The 24,761-nt window shown below is 46.4% G+C and overlaps 3 protein-coding genes across 3 annotated transcripts; 2 read left to right on the top strand and 1 right to left on the bottom strand.

Annotated features, from left to right (window-relative positions):
* The first annotated feature begins 4,775 nt into the window (after positions 1–4,775).
* Positions 4,776–7,694, top strand: timcc (TIM double twin CX3C motif chaperone). The gene is made up of 4 exons (XM_088624621.1): positions 4,776–4,906; positions 5,039–5,158; positions 5,946–6,086; positions 6,874–7,694. Exons 1-4 carry the CDS (start codon positions 4,841–4,843, stop codon positions 7,060–7,062), a joined length of 516 nt encoding a protein of 171 aa, XP_088480747.1. The 5' UTR covers positions 4,776–4,840; the 3' UTR covers positions 7,063–7,694.
* Positions 7,695–9,373: 1,679 nt separating this feature from the next.
* Positions 9,374–14,317, top strand: snrpg (small nuclear ribonucleoprotein polypeptide G). Its single transcript, XM_088624620.1, has 4 exons — positions 9,374–9,529; positions 10,911–10,933; positions 12,491–12,615; positions 13,398–14,317. The coding sequence occupies exons 1-4, from the start codon at positions 9,498–9,500 to the stop codon at positions 13,446–13,448; spliced, it is 231 nt and encodes a 76-aa protein (XP_088480746.1). The 5' UTR covers positions 9,374–9,497; the 3' UTR covers positions 13,449–14,317.
* Positions 13,871–24,086, bottom strand: pcyox1 (prenylcysteine oxidase 1). Its single transcript, XM_088624619.1, has 6 exons — positions 23,188–24,086; positions 22,179–22,385; positions 21,467–21,641; positions 19,913–20,124; positions 18,210–18,362; positions 13,871–16,746 (listed from the first exon to the last, which is right to left on the bottom strand). Exons 1-6 carry the CDS (start codon positions 23,294–23,296, stop codon positions 16,079–16,081), a joined length of 1,524 nt encoding a protein of 507 aa, XP_088480745.1. The 5' UTR covers positions 23,297–24,086; the 3' UTR covers positions 13,871–16,078.
* Between the last annotated feature and the right edge of the window lie 675 nt (positions 24,087–24,761).

Raw genomic sequence — 24,761 nt, 5'->3', positions numbered from 1 at the left:
ACCCCTAAAATGCCCCAACGTCTAACACAGCTTTGATTCTGACCAATAAAATAGTTAATGGGGTCAGTCCTCTGAATTAAATGGAGGAATGGCAAGCAGCATTAATCAATTAAAATGTCTTATGTGTTCAGGCACGTATGATTGGTTATGATTGCTGCCCACGCAGTGTGACGTCCGTCATGCTCAGCTGCGGTCTGGGGGTATTGATGGTCGCTGCCCTGCCCTGTGACATGTGGTCGTGGGCCTGGCTCCGGCAGAATTCAAGGCAGTGGCTTACACAACCGCCCACAGTCCACAAAGCACACTAAGCCTCCCGTTTTACACTAAACCAATTGGTATTTTTATAAATACCTGCTGCTGAGGGATTTACCAGCCGGCGAAGATGCCGAGGTCTTCACGTCGACAGCGTGTGGGGGTGTTAACTGGCTCCGAACGCGCTTGCTAGAAAGAGACGCGAACGTCCTCAGGCACCCCGACGAAGACCCAAGCGCAAGACGAAAACATCATGAGGGGACGGAGCCTCAGGGGTAGGGCTCAGCTCAGCTCCGCTCAGTTTATCTGTCACATGCACAAGTGCAATGAAATGCTTATTTGCATGTGTGCTCTGGTACAAATACATTAAAGGCAACACCGAACGCGTAAACGCAGAACGGCAGCAGCAACAAGAAGACGTTAAATAACATACAACTTAAAAACAAGCCAGACAAGCAGTGTGAGAAGAGATCAATAGTGTGAGTCAGGGGTAGGGGTAGAGTTCAGTGATCTGACAGCTTGTGGGAAGAAACTGTCTCTGAATCTGGAGGTTTGTGCCTTTATGCTCCTATAACGCTCCTATAATGAGAAACCAGAATGACTGGTGTCCTTAGCGATGCGTCCAGAATTCCGAGTCGTAAAAATGTCCACAACAGAGGGGAGCTCTCAGCAGGCGGTCAGCTCTCTGCAGCTTGGACACAGCCGGGCAGACGGGGCGGCCAGCGCGCTCGGCGGTCGTTCCTGCGTGACTCTCGGCTGCCAGAGGAGCGCCTGTGTGCTCTCCGCGCCGCTCTCCCAGTTTGCGTGTGTGGTCTGGATCAAAGGACAGGTGATGGCCTGGGGGTGAATGGAGAGGTGGGCAGAAAGAGCGAGGGAGGGGGAGGGGGAGATAGGAAACGAAAGGAAAGAACAAGCGAGGAGCGAGACGGGAGCCAGAGGAGGGAAAGAAATGGAGAGACTGGAAGACGGGGGGAGAGAGGTACAGCGAACGTGACAGAGGGAGACGCAGAGAGAAGGCACAAGTGAGAGAGCAGGGGCTCCCTGTGTCACGGCTGGTTATGGTGTTGTGGGGCTGTTAAGGTTCGTTCCTCACTAATCCTCTTTTATTTGAAGAGACGTCCGGAGCGGCTTTACAGGGACAAGCCCAGCTGACTCACAGGCACTCGAGCAGGAGCCCGCTCGCTCGCTCGCTCGCTGGTCTGTGAAGAACAGAACAACATCCAGCGCTGCCTTGGAGAGTCATCGACACTCATCAGTTCACAAAGTCCACTGCAGGACGCAACAAGCGCAGCCCATCGGGAAGCAGGGGATTCTGGGATTAAACAAAACCCTAGTTTCCAGGCAGAGCCAACAGCAAGCAGCCTGTTGTAAGGGGAGAGAAGGAGAAGGTCAAGATTCCTCCTCTGTCTCTGTCCCTCTGCCTTCTCTCTCAGTCTGTCTCTCTCCCATTCCCGCATTCCCATCGTCCTTTTCCTCTGCCTCTCAAGAATGGACGTTCAGTCCTTCTAGTCTTTCTTGTAGGTTAGTGGCTGATTGATCCAAAGATCTCACCCAGTCATTTCTTGAAAGAAGGTTAAAAAACCTGGTGGGGAAGGTTGTTCCACACTCCCACAACCCTTTGTGTAAAGACGTGCTTTCTGTTTTTGGGTTTAAAAGTACTTCCACTTAGTTTCCACTTGTGCCCCCTGATTGGTGTTCCTCTGTATATACTGAACACATCCACGGGGCAGACTTTGTCAGGACCTTTGATTATTTCCAACATTTGTAACAGGTCTCCACACAAGAGAAAGATGTTCGGTTCCTTCAGCCTGTCAGTGTAGGACAGTTTCTTAAGCCCCTCAACGTATCTGATTGCTCTTCTCCGAACTGTCTCAAGTGCAGCAGTCTCTTTTCTATAATGTGGTGATCAAAATAGTCTAAATACCCACCCAAAGAAGGCTCCACAGCCAAAACATTGTTTTTCTATTCTTCTCTTTTCAGCATGGAATAAACCTTTACTCGTTCCTTTATAGTATAAATATGCCTTACTAGTGCATTATAAAGTTTCAACATGAGATCCATCCATCCATTTTCTAACTGCTTCTTCCAGTTTAGGAAGGCAGAGGAAGCAAAGCCTATCCCAGGAAGCACCAGGCGCAAGGCACCTTGGATGGGACGCCAGTCCATGAAAAACACACACACACCAGGGCCAATTCTCTCTGAAACCAATGAAGCCACCAGTATGTCCTTGGATTGAGCGAGAAAACCATAGCACCCAGAGGAAACCCACACAAACTCAGGGAGAACATGCAAACTCCACACAGACTGCCGCGATTGAAACCAGGGTTAACTTCTACACTTTGAACTATACATGCTAATGTCTTCCCTTTTGTGTTTGTCCGTCCTGCAACAAGGACTGTGGCAAGCAGTAAAAATGACAAAGATAAAGTGCCTCCTTCCTTTCCTAAAAATACACGGATGAATAAGCCTGCCGGTCATCATGGATTCTCCAGTAACCTCCCAGCAACTGCAAACCAGACCCCCCTCTTCCAGTCTGAGACCACGGCTCTTCTCCCTGGCTCACCGGATGACTGCGGTGGTGGCCTGATCTCTCCCCTCTCTCGGTGGGTGTGCTGACGTCTCCCCCCGAGTCCTGGTAGCCATGTCTGTGGACGTTGGCCCACCTTAAAGACAATCTGAAGACCACAGACTGCAGTAGAGTCAGTCCTGGGTTCTGTGATGGAGCTCCAGGGAGGCAGAATTGTAACTGTAACTCCCTTTAGGAATCCAGATTATATTGTTTCATTGATAGTTTGTTGGATTACACACATAGGGCAGCACTGTGCCCCGCGTTTAATCCTGAACCTAGGATGCTGTCTGTGTAGAGTGTGTATGTTCTCCTTGGTATTACATGGGTTTCATGCAAGTGCTCTGGTTTCCTCCCATATATCCAAGTGCACTGTTTGCACTTTGTTTTGTTTTTTACACTTGTTTTACAATCGAGAGACTTTCTGTAAGTAAAAATTCCATTGTACCAGTACCGGTTACATATGGCAATAAAGTTCAAGTTCAAGTTCAAGTTCAAGGCATGCTGGTTGGTGGTTAATTGGCTTCTGGGAAAACTGGCCCTGGCGTGAGTTGTGGGTTTGTGTCTGTGTGTGCCCTGTGATGGACTGGCGTCCTTTCCAGGGTGTACCCTGGCTCTCCAATGACCCTGAACTGGATAAAGCAGTGAGAAGGTGAGTGGATGAATGGATTCCTTTGGGAAAAAAAAACCCTAGCAATTTCAGCAGCAGAAACTAAAATGTATAATAACCACTTTCTTACCCATTCTGTCAAAATGCTTGTATAGATCAGACTGAGGCAAGCAGAGGGGAGAGACCCCTTAGGGACCTGTGATCACAGTTTGGTCTACTATATTTCAAATATTTGCTGAGTCCAAAGCAAATGTTTAGAATGCTGAAAAGCAGACTTTGGCGACATGGGAGTGTAAAGGAAGTGAGGTGGGATAGGATAGAAGTGAAATCTGTGGAAATGGATGGCAACCGTTTAAACAGATTCACATTGAAGAACAGAACAAATTCACCCCAAAGCTTAGTAATTCAAAAGCTAAAAAAATAGTACCCAAACTGGTTAAAAAATCAATTAGAGAAAAATATATGGTAAAAGAGAGTGCTTTGTAAAATGATTAAAAAACAGCTGGTAAAAAGGTATATTAGGTCGAGGGAGAAATTGAAAAGTATTTCGCGTTGAAGGCTGACATTTCAAAATATTCTTTCAGTACTACAGCAGCAAAAGTAGTATCAATAGTTAGGTAAAACTGTTACCTATAGTTTCATTTTTACAGCGGTTGCGGAAATGACTAACGAAACACAATTCTTGAGCGCAGAGCACACCTGAAGAAGGCTCTAGAACATGAATTAACGTCGGACTTGCTCTACTCCGCTCCACAAGCCTTGAGAACCGGGAGCAGTGCCCGAGAGCTTCAGAACGAGTGTCCTCTGTCTCCATCTGGCGGCAATCTCAGGAAGCACAAGAATGTTCAGTCTTGTAATTTCGTGACATATTGATCTTCAAGGATAAATAAAAGTTATTTGTTTTTTTTAGTTTTCATGTCTTTTTCTTCAGGACCAAAATTTCTCGTCTACCTTTTCGATTTTCCCGGCTGTATGAAGATTCAAGTTTCTGCTCTTGAGGGTTTAGTTTCATTTTTTTTTTGTCAAACCATGATCCGGCGACTTGCTACGTGCTCACACTTCATTTCTCGTGTCTCCAACAGAAGTGTGGCTCTGTCCAGATATTCCTAATCCCTTTTTATTGTTTCTTTTTTCAGATCAAACTAAATGTGGTCATTCAACCCAGTTCTTTAAAACCACAGAAGCAAAAGTTTACATTATTTTTTGTTCCCAATTAAAACTGCTGACGTCTTTAATGGGCTATTTGCCATACATCGCTTCGTTCGAACTGTACATCTCTCCTCCTTCCTCGTGGTGTCGCTATACAATTCTACAAGGGTTCCCGGACACAGACAGGGGCGCTTTAACGCTCTTTAGAGTACAGGCGCGGAAGTGATCTTTTTGTAATCCATGCTGCCGGTCGGGGTGACCTTATGTGCCATGCTAGCGGCAGCGCTGCAAGATATTACAAGCGAGGACCTCAAGACATCTTAGCTCACGTAAGCGACTAGGTGCTGTATGAGAACATAGTCACGCTTTGTGCTTTAAACGCCCGTGTTAATTAGCACCTGCATTGGCCAGCATCGGTTGCACTGTTATTAAGTATCACTTGTGTACCTTTGTGTAACAAGCCCGGTTCGGTCCAGATCGGCCTGAGAGTCAGGATGGCCGAAGCGCAACAGGCTCGCATGCAGTCTGCCGTGGACGAGATGGTTCAGGGACTGGAGCGCGACCACATCCGTAAAATGCAAGTGAGTGTCTGGTTGACGGGACGCGGGCGTTCAGTACACAGTACTGGTGTCTGCATTTCCCCGTAAAGAATACGCGACCCTCGTTGCATAACATTTTGATACATTTGGGGGTTTCGCAGCTTCGTGCCCTGATTGACAAGATGGTGTTTTTATACAGGCATGTTAATTCTGGTCTGCTTCTGCTTCAAGCGCTTTCACAGAAGGTTGCAGACGTGAAATTCGCAGGGCCAGATGATGTTAGTGAAGGGTTCGTGCGAGGGCGATTAAAAACTCTGTGATGGGAACTGGAGGGAGACGGTTTATTTCTGAACAGTCACATTTACACCTGCTGCCTGATCTCTCCTTTTTTTTCCTAGTCACGTTATCCTGTAACCCATCCGAACGCACAGAAAGTTATATTAACGCAAACCTGTCTGCGCACTGAAATGGAGAATTCCGTTTAACTCAAAAATACTTTTGACTGCGTAACTGAATAAAACAACAATCACAGGACCTAAGCTTTGACTGACTTGCATACAGGATTCTTCTGCTGGTAACAGCTGGAATTGTTCAACCTGCAGTACCACGGGAGTGTCTGCGTTTCCTGACTGAGACTACCTGTAAAACTGTGTTTATTACTGTGGAAGGCTTAGGAGTGTTCTCATCCGACTTCATTCGGATGCGGTGTGAAGTGTGGGGTGCTGTCACGGTAAACGGGGGCTCGGAGAAAGAGCCTCCGTTGTCCGTTTCTCTCGTGGGCTTCATGTGGTGTTTGACGCCCCGCGTTCTGGCTGCTTGTCCTCCCCAGGGTCTCATGTTCCAGTGCAGCGCGCGGTGCTGCGAGCGCGCCAGCGACTCCATGACCCAGGTGCACCAGTGCATCGAGCGCTGCCACGCCCCCCTGGCCCAGGCGCAAAGCCTGGTCACCACCGAGCTGGAGAGGTTCCAGGTGAGACTTTCCTAGGAAAAAACGTGGGTGCGGAGGTTGCTCAGTGCTGCCCCCTACAGCCCGGGCTCGACCGCACAGCCTGGAGTTTTTAATATGTAGGGAACTGAGAGACAGAACTCCTTAATGGAGCACCGCACATGACTGAAACTTGCATTGATCTCTAATCATATAATAATGTCATGAAGTCTGCAGAAGGTAGAGCAATGCAGAAAAGAGCACTGAGGAGTCCAGCTTTGTCACAGTGCAACAGACTGTAATAAGCTTTGCAAAAACAAAGGCTTTCATTGCATTATGTAGTATTTGCTAATGTTAAACAGAATAATAATTCAACTTTATTTGTCATTCTACTTACACGGGTGCATAGTATGGTGAAAAGTGTTTCTCATGAGTCTCTCAGGTGCAGTATATAAATAGAACAGCAGACAAGACAAGAGACAGAAATACAATAACAGTGTAAACAACAGTATGGTGCCATTGCAAAATTGTCAAAAACTGTGCAAATACAGACAGAAAAGTATACAAACAGGACAAAAACAGTGCAAAAGTAAAACGGTGAACAGTGCAAAAATAATACGGTGATTAATAGTACAACTAGTACAGTTTTAAGTACAATTCCGGTTTACATTCAGTTGTCGTGTGTGTAGTGGTGTAGGAGTACAGTCATTGTGGGTACAGGAAGTAGCGAGGAGAGGTCACATTTTTCTGAGTAATTTCAGGTGTTGCAAACCCCTTCCTGCTCTGAGCTGTCCTGCTGAAAGCTGCTCTGTCTCTCTCTGTCCCGCCTCAGGACCGGCTGGCCCGCTGCACCATGCACTGCAACGACAAGGCCAAGGACGCGTTCGAGTCGGGCGCAAAGGAGGCGGCGGTGCGCGGGCAGCTGGAGCGCTGCGTGGGCGGCTGTGTGGACGAGCACCTGAGCCTGCTGCCCAGCGTGACGCGCCGGCTGAAGGACAGCCTGGCCTCCATCAAGCAGTGAGGACGGGGGGGCTGGGAGCCGGCCCGGGGGCCATCTGGGCCTGCAGCCGACAGCGAGGCCAGCAGGCACGGAGTGGGGACACGGACTGGCCGGCGGCGCGGGCCTTCGGCACAGACAGAGGGCGCGGACCGCCCGACGGACTGACCCCTGTCCTCCCGAGGACAGGTGGAGCGGGACAGCCTGGCTGTGTCAGACCGTGAAGACAAGCGGATGAAACTTGGGACTCCCCGTGCATAGCAGTTTGATCCAGTCCGGGTTTTACCACCCGCCGTCTCTAGTAAACAGAGAAAATTAAATCTAGACAGTTTTCATTTTCTCATTGTATATTTATGTCTGTCTATGTTTTGCAGACTGGAATTAAAGTAGAAAGGAGAGAAGGAGTATGGTAAAACTTGAAATGGATCTTATTGGTACCTCTGTGTTCTTCGTTTGTCAGGAGAAAACCATGAGCAGCTGTGAACCACTACAGAGCCAAGTTTCTGCACAACTCTCTACCTCCTCCTGCAGGGGGCGCAATTGTGGCTTCAGTTTTACACACTGTGGAATTTGCTGCTGACAGCACTGTTTCCCTTTTTGTATTGCAACAATTCAAAATCGGGAATAAAATCAGTTTTCTCTGTATTCTCTTAAAAGAGAGATGGTGTGTCTGTCTTCAGGCTTGGATTGTGCCTGTTTGTCTGTATTTGGGAGGGTGTGACCAGAACCGTGTGGCTGCTGAGTGAAGATTATTATTTCCACCCTCACAAGAAAAGTCCACAGTCTCTCTAAACGCAAGTCACTGCAATTTGAGCCCTATGAGCTGAGCTCAGAGCTATTGGCATGGTGGGGTCGAGACCAGAAAGCCAGTGTCAAATGAGTGTGTTCGATGCATGTAAGCATTAAAAGTATATAATCCCTTTGAGTGTCCATAAGGAATGAGTAGTGGATAGTTCCACTTTTAACAGTAACAAAAAGTAATGTTTCATCTGTGGATCCTTTTTCAGCTGTGTGTCTAGATATGTAACTAGTTGTTTAATAACTGTAACCCTAGAGGAATGTGTGGAATTTCTCTATGCAGTGTTAAATTCATATCATTTCTAGAACGACCCCATCGGAGAGGGTCAAGTGAGAAGCTTGCTGATAAGGGTTCAGTGTTCTACTTGTGGTTATTAAAGCCCCACCACACCACTGGATTTAGTTGTCTGCATTTAAGGGGAGGTCACTAAATGAAGTTGAGATCCATTCACTGCTAGATGGTTGAGCTGTTTACCACCAGCACCTTCACAGAGATCCCTTGTCCAAGCCCAGAGAATGGCCAATCTCCGCTGGCCAGCGAGGAATGAAGACGCGTATGAGTGCTGGTTTGTGTTGGTATGCTGCAGTGTGAAATTCAGATCTTCCATGCAGTGCTGTAATTACTTATTTAACAACTACCTTCATTAACAAGTTCTATACATACCAAAATATTAGCAATTAATCTACTTTGCATAAAACATTATGCACAATAATGGACAGAGCCTAGTTAATGTGAGGTTTGAAAGGTCTTTAGAAGGTGTCATAGTTATTATGGAATCCCACATACAGTATGTGCTTTCAGACACATCCTTGTCTGTGACCTCTGACCTCTTCTAAAGTTCATATGCCAAACTGGTATATCTCCTGAAAGAGTGAAGTTTTCATAAAATGTCCTTGCCCATGCCCTTTGACCCTTCCTAAAGATCTGATGTACAAACATTCATTCTTGGTTAATATACTTAGAATTATGGTTACGCATATAAACATCCTTCTTTGTTCTGCCAAAAAAATTGCTAGCCAGTAACTTCTACTCTCTTTATTTTCATTATGCTTTCTGGTTTTCCAATCTCTATGAAATCAATAATCAATCACTTCTATTGAGCTTTCAGTGAGAGTGTGCTATCTGGAGAACTCTGTTACATCCGCACCTAGATTTGCTACCTCTTGCTACAGTTTGCCCTAACTGGACCACCGGTTAAGCTACAGCGCGGCACTTGCTGTCTTTAGGAAAGCTCTTTTTAAATAATATGATTTTTATAGCAGTATTGCCTGCCCAATTATTCATTAGGCTTGTTGCCTGTTCGGCATGAACAGGTATTTATCGGTCAAGAAAATCTTTACAATCAATGCACCCATCGTGTTCTTGCTCGTTTGCAGGATAGTATTTCCAGTTTCAGGAGAGAATGCGCGTGAACTTGGGTTGCCGAGAGGAGGCGCAAATGGAAAGGGAATATTCAATTAAACGGCGTTGGAGTAGTGGCAGTGTTCGGGCGATTGTTGATGACGCATAACGTGAGCCGGAAGGTATGGTCGGACTTTTTTTATGGTAACGCGTTCGTCCTTTGTGGTGCAGCGTGCGTGGAGTTTGGCGGTGAAGTCGCTGAGAGCGCAGTGGTCTTTTCATTGAACGGATATAAAACTATAGCTTTCTACACGTAAACATGAGCAAAGCACACCCCCCCGAGTTGAAGAAGTAAGTATTTCTTGTTTTAGTCTCGTAGGGTCATTTGTGTCTTTCGTTTTTATCACGGTAGTTGTTGGATCTTGGGGGGGTTGTACTTGGCTGAGATACAAACTTGAAATGTTTCGCCATTAAAACTAGATAAAATATTCTGAAGGGCTCCTGTAGTTCCGTGATATTTGGATCTGTTTCCAACCATGGAGACGACGTTAATATTTCTCATAAAGAATTGTTAATACGTTTCCGACCTCGCTTCGTGAACCGAGTGCAAACGTTATCGTAACGTTTGGCTTCGAAAATAGTGTCCACACAGCGTTATACATCACAGCTTTCGGTACTGTGTATTTTCGAAAGCGTTTGTAACGTGAGATTAGATTGTTTACCCCGTAATATTAAAAATGCCGCGTTAACGATCCTGATAGGTCGTGAATGTATAAGCTTGTATACTTTTGCTTTAGAAAGATCGACCTGTGACGAAAGCTACTTCTGCAAACCACGATTATGCGCACCGAGAAAGTCCCACGAAAACTGATTGACTTGCGCGAGACTCGTAGAAAGTAACTCTAAAATAATAATAATAATGTAATGGGTTTAATTGGTTTTAAGGTTTTAAAACGTAATATTAAACAAGCTACAATTCTCAGTTGCAGAAATCATGGACGGACTTCCGGTTTTGCACCTTTAGTACTCTATGGTGGTAGATGAAAACTCGCGCCAAGCTGTAGATTGCAGGAGAGCGTGGAAAAGCCTGTTTACATTTTCATTACATAGGTTGGGGACGCTATATAGGTCACTGAATAACAGATGTATAGCAGCTAACTAAACGTGATCTTTTTTAAATATTATTGAGCCTCCTTTAAGATCGCCTTTAAGGTTCATTGCTTTGCTTAATCCAGAACAGAATCTGGAAGCGATGCCTTTAAAGGTTTGTGGAGGTTTAAGCGATAATGCTTTGTTAAATACAGGCAAACACGTCCAGTAGTGTTGTTTCTTGGGAGGGAAAATATTTAAAACAATACAGCTTGAGAAGTGTACAATTAAACCATTATTTGTGACATTACTTTCAGAATGTATGACCAACAATCACATACACATGAGCAAATGCTAAATTCCATAGAATATCAGTTACTTTTACTTACGGATGCTCCCAAATGTTATAAATACGGTCAGAGAAGGGAATGATAGCAGGTCAGTCAATATTAAACAAGTCTTGAAAATATCTCAATAATGTTGGCTTATGTTTCCTGCATAAGCTAACATTTTTCACATGTTGGTTTACATGATAAATCCAGCATGTTTTCTATAACATGCCGCAGGTCGAATGATGTACAGACTTTGTAGAACTTTTTTTTTTGTATTGAATCTAACAACTTTTCTTTTCCTTTTTGTCCAGGTTCATGGACAAGAAGTTGTCATGTGAGTATGTAGGGTTTCAGTTGCTGAACTGAGGTGTTTGGAACCCTCCCAGGAGAAACTTGGGTCTGATGAACTGTCCCTCACCATGTTCTCGACTGACAAGTGCATGTGTGATGCCATTGTAAAAGATTACAGCCGTCAGTCCTCAGTTCCAATAGTGAAGGGATCCATCACCCAGGTGTTAGTTGTATGACTTTCACATGGAAGGGTGGTGCTTCAGTCCTCCTGCAGAGTTCTGGACAGTGACAGTGACTCAATGCTATGCATACGGGCTGCACATGGTCACTATTAGTGACTTTAAATTGTTCCCATTTTTTTTATCCACATCTTACATTTTATGATGACCCAAAACTGCACTAAGGTGAGATAGGAAGGACTTTTTCCAGTAAAAGCTCTGACTATTAACTAACAACAGTGAAACATCTAGCATGCAGAGAGGGCTAATGAAAAGCTAAGGGTTGCAAAGATGAGTACCAGTGATAGATTGAGAAAAATGGTTTAAAACATCCTCTCCTAAGATGTTTTTGCATGCACTGCTAACATCACCATCGTCCATGATGGGGATTACAGACGTGCACAAGTATAGACCTAGAGGAAAATGTGTCCTTTGCTGCCATAATGTTTCACATCCAGAAATTATCTTGGAATTTATTGATAAGAATTATGAAAGTTAAAACCATTTAAATTAAACCATATGCTTTAATATTTATAAAAGAACTAATCATCATTCTTGAAATATATACAAAATGTTGCGGTTTTTGTTAACAGCAGGTATTTTTATTTTGAATAGGTATGTCTAAATCAGTGGCTCTTCACCACTTAAAGACCTCTTCAATTGAGATTCAGCAGGCTGCATTAACATTGATTAAGCCAGTAACTCGTTCTGTTAAACCAGGAGTCCAGGGGTGCTGGTGTTTTTGAGGGTTTTCAGTCTGCCTGGGCTCTTAGTGATCCTAAATGGCTCATTAATTGTTGAATTGGAGCAATTATACAGCTGTTGCAACCAGTTTTTGGTGGTGCTTTAAAAAGACCTGTAATACCAGCAGACACACATCAGGATCAGGACCTCCTATTAAATGTTTACAGTCCAAGTCAGATTGAAAACCCATAGTTCTCCAGGACTGAGATTGGATAGCCCCGTGTTAAACATGTAAAATAGGGGTGTCGAACTCCATTCCTGGAGGGCTTAGTCTCTTCTGGTTTCTGTTCCAACCTGAATAGTCAATTAAACAAGTTCATTATTTTTCTGGACATTCATAAGAATTTTCTAACTGCCTTTTAGTATTGTTCACTCGTACCTTTCACAAAGGTAGGGTTACGTTCGAATGACCTCAGAGGCTGGTTAGGGGTGTTGCCACCCTGCAGTTTAATATTGGAGGATTCAGAAAGCTGTGGGTGGAAGAACACGAGCCAGAAGACACTGGGCCTGCAGGGAGCGGGTTGACTCCCCTGATCTAAGAGCCGAATCAGATTGGGAAGATGGAAAACCTAGCTCTCCAGGCTCAAGGTCGCACAGCCCCGATATGAACCCCCGCCCCCCCCCTCTCTCCCACGTAGTGAAGCTCAATGGCGGCCGGCATGTCCAGGGTATCCTGCGCGGGTTCGACCCCTTCATGAACCTGGTGATGGATGATTGTCAAGAGATGGCATCTGGGGGACAGCAGAACAACATCGGCATGGTGGTGAGGGTGGCTTCATTGTGCCGTTTTTGGGTGGTTTGGGAGTGAGGTCATGGAGGCAGGTCAGACTCCAGCTTGCACAGCAGTTTGAGCCATTTCAGGTTTTACTGCCAGCTGCTGTATAGACACCAGCTGCAGGGCCAGGGCAATTCAAGTTTAAATTCAAGTTCTTTCTACACCTGTTAACTCAAAAAAGGCAACAGTGTACTTCTCAACACCACTTGCGCAGAAGCATGTTCCAAGTGAAGATAAAATGTATTTGACATAAGGTTGATAAAGTAACAATTCTATGTTGGGTTCAAACAGTGTTTTGAAGATTTGTTTGGAATTATCTCTTTGTAGTTCTTCAGCTCAGTCCTATTCTAGCGCATAACAGTGAGGAGATGCCTGAAATGTACCCACCTTAATGACATTAATGGCTTTTTTGACAATCCAAACGTTGGGTATGACTCTTATAAGAATTATAAGTAGTATACAGCATTGTAAGTGTCAGTTCCCCTCACTATGAACTTCATCATTACAAAGACATTAGTTGAGAGACAAAGAGAAGTACTGCACAGTAACAATTTACTTATTAAAGATTAAAATAAGGATCGTTTAATGCTCATATCGTGCAAAGCTGTGTATATGTAACAGCTTACTTAATGCTGTCATTTAGGTTAACTACAGTACAGTATCCACAGTATTGAGGCAGATTCAGTAGTTAAATTTGTGACAAGCTTTCTGTTATTCTGAGGGTTTTGAGAAAAACGTCATCCTCCCGTTGTGCTGTCTTGTCCTCCCAGGTGATCCGAGGGAACAGCATCATTATGCTGGAAGCTCTGGAGAGAGTATGAGTGGTGGGGGTGTGTCCCAGCTGTGGCCACACCTGTTGCGAGGAGCAGCCGAGGTGCAGAATTGGGCATCGCAGATCCCTCCCACTCCAGCAGCCTGTATCTCCCCTGGAGGCCGTTCACGTCTGCCCTGCACAGTTAATTTCCACACAAGCCCTTTGGTGTTCGTGTTCAACAGCACATTCTTTGCTAGAAACATAAGCCTGCGGAAGCAGTCCTGCACATCATTTTCAACTGTGAAGAGGACTAACGATATTTGTTGTAGGACTATATTTGTGCTGCATGGAGTCCCCTCCTTGTTGTTCTTGAAATTTGCTGAATTCTGGATGCTATATCACATATTTTCTATTTACCTAGACATGGTAGAATTTAATTAGTTAAGACAATTGGCAGGTACAGTACCTAATGAATCATTTATTTTGAAAGAATTAAATGACTTAACATCATATTTCTTATTTTGATGCTGTCGTGTACAAATTGCGTTCCAGGAAGGCTGTACTTTCAAGTTCACTTTTGAGGGCAGCTTCAAGGCTTATCAGGCAGTTTTTCCATGTTGTGGAAATGCATTTGCCTCAAGAAGGAGGTTTTGATTTAGTCAGTGTTCCCTTGTTTTACAATGTGCAAAAACATGATGCAACCCTTGTAGAAAGGGGAAAGGTGGAAATCGAAGCTCTAGGTGACAGGGGAAGGCATGGGTTATCTGTTTTAATTAGATCAAATGTGGTTATAGATCTAAACAATAAGTCAGGTCATGAGCCAGAAATTCAGTAGCCAGTTGTTGAGGGGTGGAGTGTGATGCACAGTTCTTTTTTTTTTACAATATTTTTGTGATGTTTTGTGAAATGTAATCTAATAAACAATTTCTAGTTGTATACCTGTGCGAAGGATCATGTAATTTTTTTTATTACTTTGCCATAAATCCCACGTTGTAGCTTTGCAATACGTTTTTCCTGCATCGGGGGTGGGCTGCTCATCTGGTTCTCTGGACCGTTTGAGTAATGCAAAGTATTAAGAGGTTAGAGACAGAAGCTGCATCAGCATGCAAGACAGGATTAAACTTGCATTCCATGCCAAAAAGACAAAAGGGAAATCTACGTCCCATTCCTTTGTCATTTTTTTATTTCTAAACATGAATATTTAAGTCCAGCACAATTGTGGCCTGATGTATCTTTTTATTAATCTATTTTTTTGTTAAATGCCATTTACTGAGACTGCTGTTGCAGGATGTCAGTTGTAGTCTCCTTGACATGGAGTGTAGGGGGTTCGTGATTGTCTTAATAACTGAGCACCCTAAACTCCTGTGGATGTCTGAAAGTGGCGGTAATGGGCAGTGTATTTGCCCTTCTCTAACACAAGGACATCCCTCCTCTTCTCACTGGCTCTCCCTTTAACTGAAAGGAGCAAAAATTGTATCATAACTATCGTACCACGGCGCCTGCTACAATTGTCCTGATGCTGATCGCCAGGAAATGCAAATTTACTGTAAAGTGATTTAAATGAATCCACTCCCAGGACAACTGTAGTTTCAATTGTGATTACTTTTAACATGTTTTTATTCATTGGTCATTTTTGCACTGTTTAGATCTTCAAGATTAGATTGACAAGAAAAATCAGGTCACAGCCTCATTGAAAATACATTTACCAAGGTTTGCAGTCCATGGCTGTCAAGTATAGCTATTATTTGCCATTTTTTTTGCACTTGTTAATTAAAAAAATACTTTTTATAGTTGTTTATACTACATTTTTGTGTTAAAAGTTAGAATTTTGTTAATTAAGGCAACAGGTAAATGCCATGAGTAAAACATCATACACGGATAATGCTTCAGATATGGTCTTTAGTGTTCCTTACTTCTGCTGTCTGAAGGTGCTGGGTAGGTTGGCACCGTTGCTGTCATTAAGCAGGGTCTCTCAAGGCCTGCTCACTGGGGACCCTTCAGTCGTCAGGTTTATTTTCCAGCTGAGCACTAAGTTAATTATTTGTGTAATTGTACATTTTAATTGTTTTGCGTATCAGCATTTTAAGAACTCAAACTGTCTCATCTAACATGAAAATTGCAATGGTTTAAGACATCTGAACCATTTTGACAGGTTTAATAAGGTTCATTATTTGTTCAGGTAAAGCGTTGAGTACCAGACAGCTCAGCTTGAAAGAAGCCCAGCAGGCATTCGGCGCTAGGAAAGCTGTATCCTCTATTGTGGAGACTGGGGGGGGTTTCCTCAGCTCAGGTCTGGGGGACCAGGGTTCTGAGACTTTTTTTTATCCACTCTCAGCTTCGTGCCCATTTTCACTTGATCCGTGTCAATTCTCATCTTCGCCGGGGTTTTAGTATATAAGAGGTTAAAGAGAGCTGTAAAAACTTCAAGATCTGGCCCCCTAGGCCCAATCCGTAGTTATCCCTGAACATTTTGTTTCTCCCTGCATGTTTGAATCAGCACTTGAATTAATCCCTCCTCCTCCAGCCAGGCATTCCAGAGAGTCTGAGCCATGCATGTAGAGTCCTGGTTCCAAAGATCCACTGCCCCGTCATGTTTCAAAGAGAAGTCGTTGAGTCCAATCATTTCTCCTCGCGTACAGTGGTCATTTTTGCGCTGCTGTGATCTTCAAGGGCTGGGGTCTGAGTGGCCCTCGCTCTTCACAGCTCCCCCCGGAGGCGGGTGTGCAGGTCCTCCTGGTCGATCTGGTGCGTCATGCCGTGCCAGCGGTGGTGGGCCAGCAGGACGACGTTGCGCGCGGCGATGGCGCTCATCTCCATGGCGCTGGCCGCCCACTCGATGCCGTTGAGGTAGTACAGGCGCTCGTGCAGCACGATGGGCGGCAGCCGCTGCGGGGGGCTGTAGGAGGGGTACGCCAGCCAGGGCACCTCTGAAATCTCGTCCCACTGCAGGAACACGGACCCGAGCTGCTCCTTGCTGAGCCGCTTCCCCGAAAACACCTTCCACACGTTCGGCAGGCTGGCCGGGGGTCTCTTGTACCCCTGGGGTATGTGCACAGGGTCCAGCGAGCTGAGGCTGTTCAGCACCAGCCCCTCGTGCTCCATGGTGAGGATGTCGGACATCCAGAACGCAGAAGCAGGTCCCTTCACCCCCAGGTAGGACACGTTGATGCGGCCGTGCACCAGTGTGGCCACTGTCTGGTGGTAGCGACCCGGGAAGTGGCTCGGGACCGGCGGGGTGATGTTGGGGAAGGAGATGTCCGATTTGTCCTTGTGCAGCGGCGTAGCGATGATCACAATGTCGTAGAGGTTGTGAGCCGTGCCCGATTCGGTCGCGTAGTTCACCTCGTACAGAGACACCGAGCCACCTGCAAGGCCAGCACAGAGACGCCTCAGGCTACAGGATATTGGCTATGTGGGGACCATGACCATGTACGTCAAGGAAGCAGCGGTCTGCGCAGTGTTGAGATGAGGAAGCGTCAAGCGTGTGTGGTGTTGGGATGAGGAAGCGTCTGTCTGCGCGGTGTTGGGATGAGGAAGCATCAAGCGTGCATGGTGTTGGGATGAGGAAGCGTCAGTCTGCGCGGTGTTGGGATGAGGAAGCATCAAGCGTGCACGGTGTTGGGATGAGGAAGCGTCAGTCTGAGCGGTGTTGGGGTGAGGAAGCGTCAGTCTGCGCGGTGTTGGGGTGAGGAAGCGTCAGTCTGCGCGGTGTTGGGGTGAGGAAGCGTCAGTCTGCGCGGTGTTGGGGTGAGGAAGCGTCAGTCTGCGCCGTGTTGGGGTGAGGAAGCGTCAGGCGTGCGCGGTGTTGGGGTGAGGAAGCGTCAGTCTGCGCGGTGTTGGGGTGAGGAAGCGTCAGGCGTGCGCGGTGTTGGGGTGAGGAAGCGTCAGGCGTGCGCGGTGTTGGGGTGAGGAAGCGTCAGTCTGCGCGGTGTTGGGGTGAGGAAGCGTCAGGCGTGCGCGGTGTTGGGGTGAGGAAGCAGCAGGGTGCGCGGTGTTGGGGTGAGGAAGCGTCAGGCGTGCGCGGTGTTGGGGTGAGGAAGCGTCAGTCTGCGCGGTGTTGGGGTGAGGAAGCGTCAGGCGTGCGCGGTGTTGGGGTGAGGAAGCGTCAGGCGTGCGCGGTGTTGGGGTGAGGAAGCGTCAGTCTGCGCGGTGTTGGGGTGAGGAAGCGTCAGTCTGCGCGGTGTTGGGGTGAGGAAGCGTCAGGCGTGCGCGGTGTTGGGGTGAGGAAGCAGCAGGGTGCGCGGTGTTGGGATGAAGAAGCGTCAGTCTGCGCGGTGTTGGGATGAGGAAGCGTCAGGCGTGCGCGGTGTTGGGATGAGGAAGCGGCAGGGTGCGCAGTGTTGGGATGAGGAAGTAATGCACAATTTTGGGATAAACTCAATTAGAAACACTAATATGTCACCTGCAGCCTTCTGTATTTGTTTGGTGGCATCTTGCATCATGATTCATGATCTGTGCATCATACATATTGCATGTTTCTATGTCCACCAGTGCACTTCTGTGTCCCCTAGACTCTCTCTTTGTGTGTTTCAGTCTGCATCCATTTGGGCTTCTCCAACTCTGTTGGCTTGTGTCCCTCCAGCAGTTGTGGTGGTTGCCTCGGACTGTGCCTCTGGCTGCAGTTCTAGTTTTCTGTCGCTGTCCCTCAAAGTGCGTGGGGACACTTTGTGTTTCTATGATTGGCAGTTCAGAGGTGCCCGTATGTGCCCTTTTGTTTCTGCCTGTGTGCATTTCTGGTTTCATCGGTTTTCTGCTGGTTCTGTCTGTGTACGTGTTCCCTTGAGAATCCCCCCTGATCTGTGACCGTGTGCATGGCGTCTGTCCTCACCCGTCCTCAGAGGCCGTGGCTTGATGGTGACGGAGCTGACTTTGCCCTGGATGAGCTGCGCCCTGCTGTGCTGCAGGAGCCCCACACACACCAGTTTATTCCCGCCATCAACTGCCCAGAGTCCGGACTCCGCGCCTGCGAGCGACACCACGCCTGATAGGAGACACTGCAGGTTACCAGAGCAGCTGCATCAACTCCACCAGGGAAAAACCTCCCAGGGGCACACAGTACACAGAGAAACTCTTACTGCAGTTAGAACAATGAATGGAAGGTTCAGAACTACAGAATGAAGTATCAGGGTGCTTACGTTTGGAAAAGTTTGGCTCTGGGTCTCGTTTTTCTTGTGAGCTCAGGTCTCATTTTTGGGAAGAACTAAGCTGTCCAGTCATAAGGCTCAGTACCACAGGGCTCTGCACTGAATCTCTCACACTAATGACCCTCCTTGTGTAATAATACCTAGAACCAAACTAGAGGATCACCTGTATGGCGACAGGGTTCTTGGGCACAGTTGGTGTGGATTTGGAAAAGGTCTTGCTTATTTAACTGAGGGTTTTTTGTACAAGCAACAGCCTTTAGGTTTATAGAAGGCCTTTGATAAGGTTCCTCGTAAAAGACTAATTCTGTAGTTGCAGACATGCCGTAGGCATTCCAGGAAAACCACAAATGTGGATACAGAACATAAGACACAGGGATCAGTATTAGGACCACTGCTCTTCCTGATTTATATCAATGATCTAGACTCTGGTATACTTCACAAACCATGTTCACAACAATGTTCATTGATAACAAAACTGGAGGATTAGTTACCATTGTACAGAATGCCAAAGAAATTCAAAAGACATAGAAGACAACTGGCAGATGGCATTGAGCATAAATTGCAAACTGTGGCATGCACACAGCAAAATACTAACTCCGTTTATAAGTCGGGAAGACAGCGAGCTTGAAAAAGCTACGCATGATAGTGAAAGGGATGTACAGTATGTGGACAACGTTTTCATCTTGGAGACAGTATGAAGAAACATTGAAAAAGGCAAAAAAAAAAAGTTGGGATATGTAATTTCAACTGAAGAATTTAAATGTTGCTCTGGAATCAGTCAAGAGGAGAGCAGCCAGGCTTAAAGGAATGTCCAATGCTGACAGGCTGAAGGAACTGAACCTTAAACAGACTTATTCTATCAAAACCTGTTGAACTCGAATCAGGTCCCCTCGCTGGCTTGAACAGAGGAGACTGTGAGGTTTGGAATACTTGGAATTCCTGCTTAGAGTGTTCAAAGGTCTCTAACATGTTGACAAAAGTCAACCCACTGGACTTCTGCAGCATCAACACGGAGGACACAAGTGGAAACTACAGGGAAGAGTATCTGGAACTGAGAACAAGAGACAGCCCTTTACACAAAGGGTTGTTGGAGTCTGGGTCAAGCTTCTGAGCTATACCGTCAAAACCAATACCATCACTTCTTTAAGGGAACGGCTGGAGGAGAAACTCATATCAAATAGGATCTGAAAATCAATCAGTTTTTACTTCTTTATTATGTCCCTAATTTGATCTCTTTAATTTATTTTAGAGATAGTAGACTAATAGATTCAAGTAAGGAACTGAGAGTTCAGCTTTAAAACATAATATAACAAAGCACTGTGATGCCAAAGAAAGTTCCAATACCTATCAATAGTCACGTTCTCTCATTGCTCGCTCACCCACTCACCCACAAAGGCGTTGATCTTGACACTCTGGCCGTAGTTGACCCGGGTAATCGGGGTGACAATGTCATTCAGAAACTGCTGCGAAAACCCCGCCCCCCGCATGGCCTCGTCCAGCGTCTGATTGGTCAGGCGCAGAAATTCGCCCCCGCCCATTGCATGCAGGAGACGCTCAACGCTGGAGAAGGAGTAGCCGAACTGCTGGAACTGGTAAATCCTGAGAGTCAGAGAGAGCAAATTTCCTCAAACAGCTTCGAAGGAGACAGACAGAGATAGTGGAGAGGGAGGAGGAGATAGGGGTCGAAGGAGACAGAGCTAGCGGAGAGGGAGGAGGAGATAGAGGTCAAGGAGACAGCGCTAGCGGAGAGGGAGGAGGAGATAGAGGTCAAAGAGACAGACAGAGCTAGCGGAGAGGGAGGAGGAGGAGATAGGGGTCAAAGGAGACAGACAGAGCTAGGGGAGAGGGAGGAGGAGGAGATAGAGGTGAAGGAGACAGAGCTAGCGGAGAGGGTGGAGGAGATAGAGGTCAAGGAGACAGATAGAGCTAGCGGAGAGGGTGGAGGAGATAGAGGTCAAGGAGACAGATAGAGCTAGCGGAGAGGGAGGAGGAGGAGATAGAGGTCAAGGAGACAGAACTAGCGGAGAGGGAGGAGGAGATAGGGGTCAAGGAGACAGACAGAGCTAGGGGAGAGGGAGGAGGAGACAGGGGTCAAGGAGACAGACAGAGCTAGGGGAGAGGGAGGAGGAGATAGCGGTCAAGCAGACAGAGCTAGCGGAGAGGGAGGAGGAGGAGATAGGGGTCAAAGGAGACAGACAGAGCTAGGGGAGAGGGAGGAGGAGGAGATAGAGGTGAAGGAGACAGAGCTAGCGGAGAGGGTGGAGGAGATAGAGGTCAAGGAGACAGATAGAGCTAGCGGAGAGGGTGGAGGAGATAGAGGTCAAGGAGACAGATAGAGCTAGCGGAGAGGGAGGAGGAGGAGATAGAGGTCAAGGAGACAGAACTAGCGGAGAGGGAGGAGGAGATAGGGGTCAAGGAGACAGACAGAGCTAGGGGAGAGGGAGGAGGAGACAGGGGTCAAGGAGACAGACAGAGCTAGGGGAGAGGGAGGAGGAGATAGCGGTCAAGCAGACAGAGCTAGCGGAGAGGGAGGAGGTGATAGGGGTCAAGGAGACAGACAGAGCTAGGGGAGAGGGAGGAGGAGATAGGGGTCAAGGAGACAGAGCTAGCAGAGAGGACCTAGGAGAGAGAAGGACCTAGTGCTGAAGCATTGAGTAGAAAGGGAACAGTAGATGAAAGGGGAGAATGGGGCAGTGAATAAGGAAAAGGAAGAAGAGCAAAAGAATAGTAGGAAGAGGTAGACTGGGAAAGATAATTTTAGGACAAAACTGAGGTGTGGAGGAGCTGCCAGAAAGAGAGAGGGAGGACGGGGGGAAGGTGAGGAAAACCACAGAGAAATTAACAGATCAATTAAGAAACAGGTGGGGTGGAGAAATGAGAGTTAAATCGGTCTGAGGAATAAGGAAGGAGGAAGAGCTTGTGCTGGGGGGCAGGACCTTACCTCATGAACTTGTCCAGGATGCTCTCCACCCACATCTGCATCCGTATGAAGTTGAAGCCGTAGCGCCACAGCATGCGCAGGAAGTTAACGATGAACCAGTCGCTCTCCTCGAAAACCAGCTGCTGCCCATCGAAGATGGCCATGCGGCTGGGCACGTCATGGCGCTGGGACAGGCCTCCGAGGGGACAGAGAACACTCCAGTGCTACAGAGCCTGGGTACAGTCTTCAGAAACCCTTAACCCCGCCTAAGTCTGTCTGGGTGTCCACATTGCACTGTACTGTGTTTCTACAACAACACGAGGCCCGGATTAGCTCAGCACCTCATGGTGCTTTTCTGTTTCCTCTAAACCAGCATTACACAAACCGTGGCCCCAGGACTCCTGGAGGTCAGCGGAAAAGTGAAACAGAGCACTGCTGTCTATTTGTAAAGAGTAACAATTATGAACGCTGGATTACTTCTTGACTATTACATTAGATTTAGGAAAATAAGTATTTAGTAGCGTGTGGTGGTTCACAAAATGTCTGGAAACTGAAAGGGGTCCTTCCCACTCAAAAGGACTGGAAACTGCTGCTCTAAACGCGAGAGAACCCACCGGCTGTAAAGGAGCTCGGATCTGGTGAAGAGCAGGATTCGTGACTGACAGAGGAGCTGCAGCACTGACGCGATCCAGGCCTGACATTTCTACCAATTTAAAGGCGTGCCGGCTCTCACCCAGCTGATCGACGAAGTGTTTCATGTGCAGGTTGAGGGGGTGAATGATGGAGCCCCCCGTCTCGTACTCGCCCCCCCCGATCTTGGCGGTGGCCAGCCGGCCCCCCACCACCCCGTTCTCGAAGACGTCGATCTTCACGTCTGGCCCGAACTCCTTCCGCAGGTAGTAGGCAGTGGCAGTGCCCCCGATCCCCGCGCCCACCACCGCTGCAGAGAGAGAGACACAGTGACTCTCACAGAACACAGAATTTTAAAAAGCAAATCAGGGATGACACACTAGGAAACACCTGCAGGCTAGAGATTACAGAACATTTTGCTTAATAAACAGAAGCAAAGTGACTTGGGTACAGGTCATCTTTTCAACCCTAACATGAGTTTGACAATAAAGGTTGAATGCTCAAAGTGGGGTGGTGTAATTATAGGAGAACCACAGGGATCTGTACTAGAATATTAGATTCTGGTGTACTGTTGTTAGTAAACTTGAGAGGTCCGCAGATTATACAAAATTAATGGATTAGCAAACACTAGAAGCAGGAAATGATTAAGAAACAATACTAGACTGGGCAAAAACCCAGGCTTCGTTTTAGAAACAGCTGGAAGAGATCCTTGGATCAGCTAGCGACTAACTTCCAAATGAGCTAGAAGGACAAATGGCTTCTCTCGTCTGTAACGTTTCTTCTCTTCTTATTCCAGCACAGTGGTGGCTCCGTTAATGGTCAACGAAAGCCTTTTCCTTTACGTCTACTAGAAAGTTTAAGTGGATTTCTCTTTTAAATTAGTTGTTGTAATGCATATATACCTATTTAATAACACTTGAACTACAACAACACGTTGATTGCATCACCTCAGCACATGAGGCCAGTCAACTCTAATCTTACATTCACTCCTGTGTTTTATTAATGCTCAATTTATCAAAACGACGTTTAATCGATATCCAACTTTTTCGAAATGCATGGCTGTACAGAGTGGTAAGTTTCTTTGGCGTTGCTCAAGACAGAGAAAATCCTACCTATTTTCTTCGGCGCTTCCCGGTGCTCTGGTGCCGAGGCGAAACCACGGCGGCCGCTCAGACACAGAGTCAGAAGCAGAAATGAACGGATAGGAACCAAAATTATCATGTCTCTTGCAAATTATTAATATTGCTTAAAAATAAATAAACGTGTTGGACATCAACTTTCAGTTTTCAGTGCAGTGCCAGTACGCGTTACCTTATTTAACTCGCCTCTGGGAATTACAGTGTTAAAAGTCTAAATATTCTTAACTCGGTGTGAATTTCGTCAGTGTCCGAAGGTCTGTCTTAAAGAAAATAAAATCGACGACAGTCAGATTGTGACGACAAATTAAAGTCTTCTGCTGCGGTTTCTGCTAGTTTCGCAAAACGTGCACTACAGTAGCTAAACGTGCAAAATAAGTTAGTGGTAACAGATATAATCCAATTTATTTGTTGTGTAAAACATCCGGTAGCTGTCCGCTGCACCGAACAAAAAAAAGGTCACCGATTTAATATCCACTAAATGTAACTGCAGTAACCCGTACAGATACCACGGCTGTTTACAGCCGAGTATTCAAAGTTCAGCTTCCGTATTGAAGCCAAAGCTTGTCGAAGTGGTACCCTCACATAAACATTTAGCTATTTAAATACAAACGTTTGTAATCTAAATGTCTAACACTTGTACGGGTAGTTATTTAGTATAATTGTGGCGGATAACATTTATATAGACATTTTTTGTCCTCTTCTGTGTCACCCATGTATAATCCCCGGTTTCTTTTCCGAACTATATGGCTAGATGCTGTATGTAAAGAAACTGGTGTCCATTTCCTCCATTTTGGCTCAATCAGTTTAACAGTGCACCGTACCAGTTTAGCTTCCTGTTCGGAGCCAAAATGGAGTCCGTTTCTTAGTCTTCCGTCAACATAAAGGTGAAACTCGTGCAAAACGGAGAGCATGCTTTCAAGTGAACTGCACTGTGGGATAGCAAAAACTCCGAGAACTGCGGTACTACGTCTTCTACACAGCCCTTTACAGCATTTCCATCCGTTTCTAGGTACCTGCTTTTTGCTTAGGATCGCGGTTTGCCGGTCTAACCAGCAGGCACAGAGTACCAGGAGGAACTACACGCTGACCAGTTCTCCGTAGCACTTAATTACTATATGTGCATATAGAGACCTGCTGAGAAATTCCAAATTAGAATGTATTTCAGGTATCAGCCACGTACTCCTCTGTGTCAATATCAGACTCTACATCATGCATAAGGCCAAGCAGGATCAGGTGGTGTTTTTTGTTGCTTCTGTTTTTTTCTCCCTATATTCTTGTGAGAACTGGATCACAAATTGCTTAGATCTCTCCTCCTGCACGTTATCATTCCACACTTGGGTGTAGCACAGTGCTACTACCGGCTCCTGATTAGATTAGCACAAGTCCTCTGTCACATTGGAACAAGTGCCCACAAAACAAACCGCTGGGCTCTTCAACGGCCTGTGGAGTGAATGTGAGAAACGTCCTTCTGGGAATCTTCCCAGTGTTCTCTTCCCACACCGGGAAGGTGTGGGAAGAGAACACTGGGAAGATTCCCAGAAGGACGT

Source organism: Lepisosteus platostomus, chromosome 3 (assembly GCF_059453375.1).
Source record: "Lepisosteus platostomus isolate fLepPlt1 chromosome 3, fLepPlt1.hap1, whole genome shotgun sequence".
Classification (NCBI taxonomy): Eukaryota; Metazoa; Chordata; class Actinopteri; order Semionotiformes; family Lepisosteidae; genus Lepisosteus; species Lepisosteus platostomus.
This window is presented reverse-complemented; position numbering and strand designations above follow the sequence as displayed.

What these genes read in the sequence shown, in the direction of transcription:
- timcc (XM_088624621.1), top strand. Translation starts at nt 4,841, where the DNA reads ATGTGCCATGCTAGCGGCAGCGCTGCAAGATATTACAAGCGAGGACCT. An exon ending in CTCAAGACATCTTAGCTCAC is followed by an intron (nt 4,907 to 5,038) that starts GTAAGCGACTAG and finishes TTGTGTAACAAG; the next exon opens with CCCGGTTCGGTCCAGATCGG. An exon ending in ACCACATCCGTAAAATGCAA is followed by an intron (nt 5,159 to 5,945) that starts GTGAGTGTCTGG and finishes TGTCCTCCCCAG; the next exon opens with GGTCTCATGTTCCAGTGCAG.
- snrpg (XM_088624620.1), top strand. Translation starts at nt 9,498, where the DNA reads ATGAGCAAAGCACACCCCCCCGAGTTGAAGAA. An exon ending in CACCCCCCCGAGTTGAAGAA is followed by an intron (nt 9,530 to 10,910) that starts GTAAGTATTTCT and finishes CTTTTTGTCCAG; the next exon opens with GTTCATGGACAAGAAGTTGT. An exon ending in AGAACAACATCGGCATGGTG is followed by an intron (nt 12,616 to 13,397) that starts GTGAGGGTGGCT and finishes TTGTCCTCCCAG; the next exon opens with GTGATCCGAGGGAACAGCAT.
- pcyox1 (XM_088624619.1), bottom strand. Translation starts at nt 23,296, where the DNA reads ATGATAATTTTGGTTCCTATCCGTTCATTTCTGCTTCTGACTCTGTGT. An exon ending in GGAAGCGCCGAAGAAAATAG is followed by an intron (nt 22,386 to 23,187) that starts GTAGGATTTTCT and finishes CTCTCTCTGCAG; the next exon opens with CGGTGGTGGGCGCGGGGATC. An exon ending in CAAGATCAACGCCTTTGTGG is followed by an intron (nt 18,363 to 19,912) that starts GTGAGTGGGTGA and finishes GTCTCCTATCAG; the next exon opens with GCGTGGTGTCGCTCGCAGGC.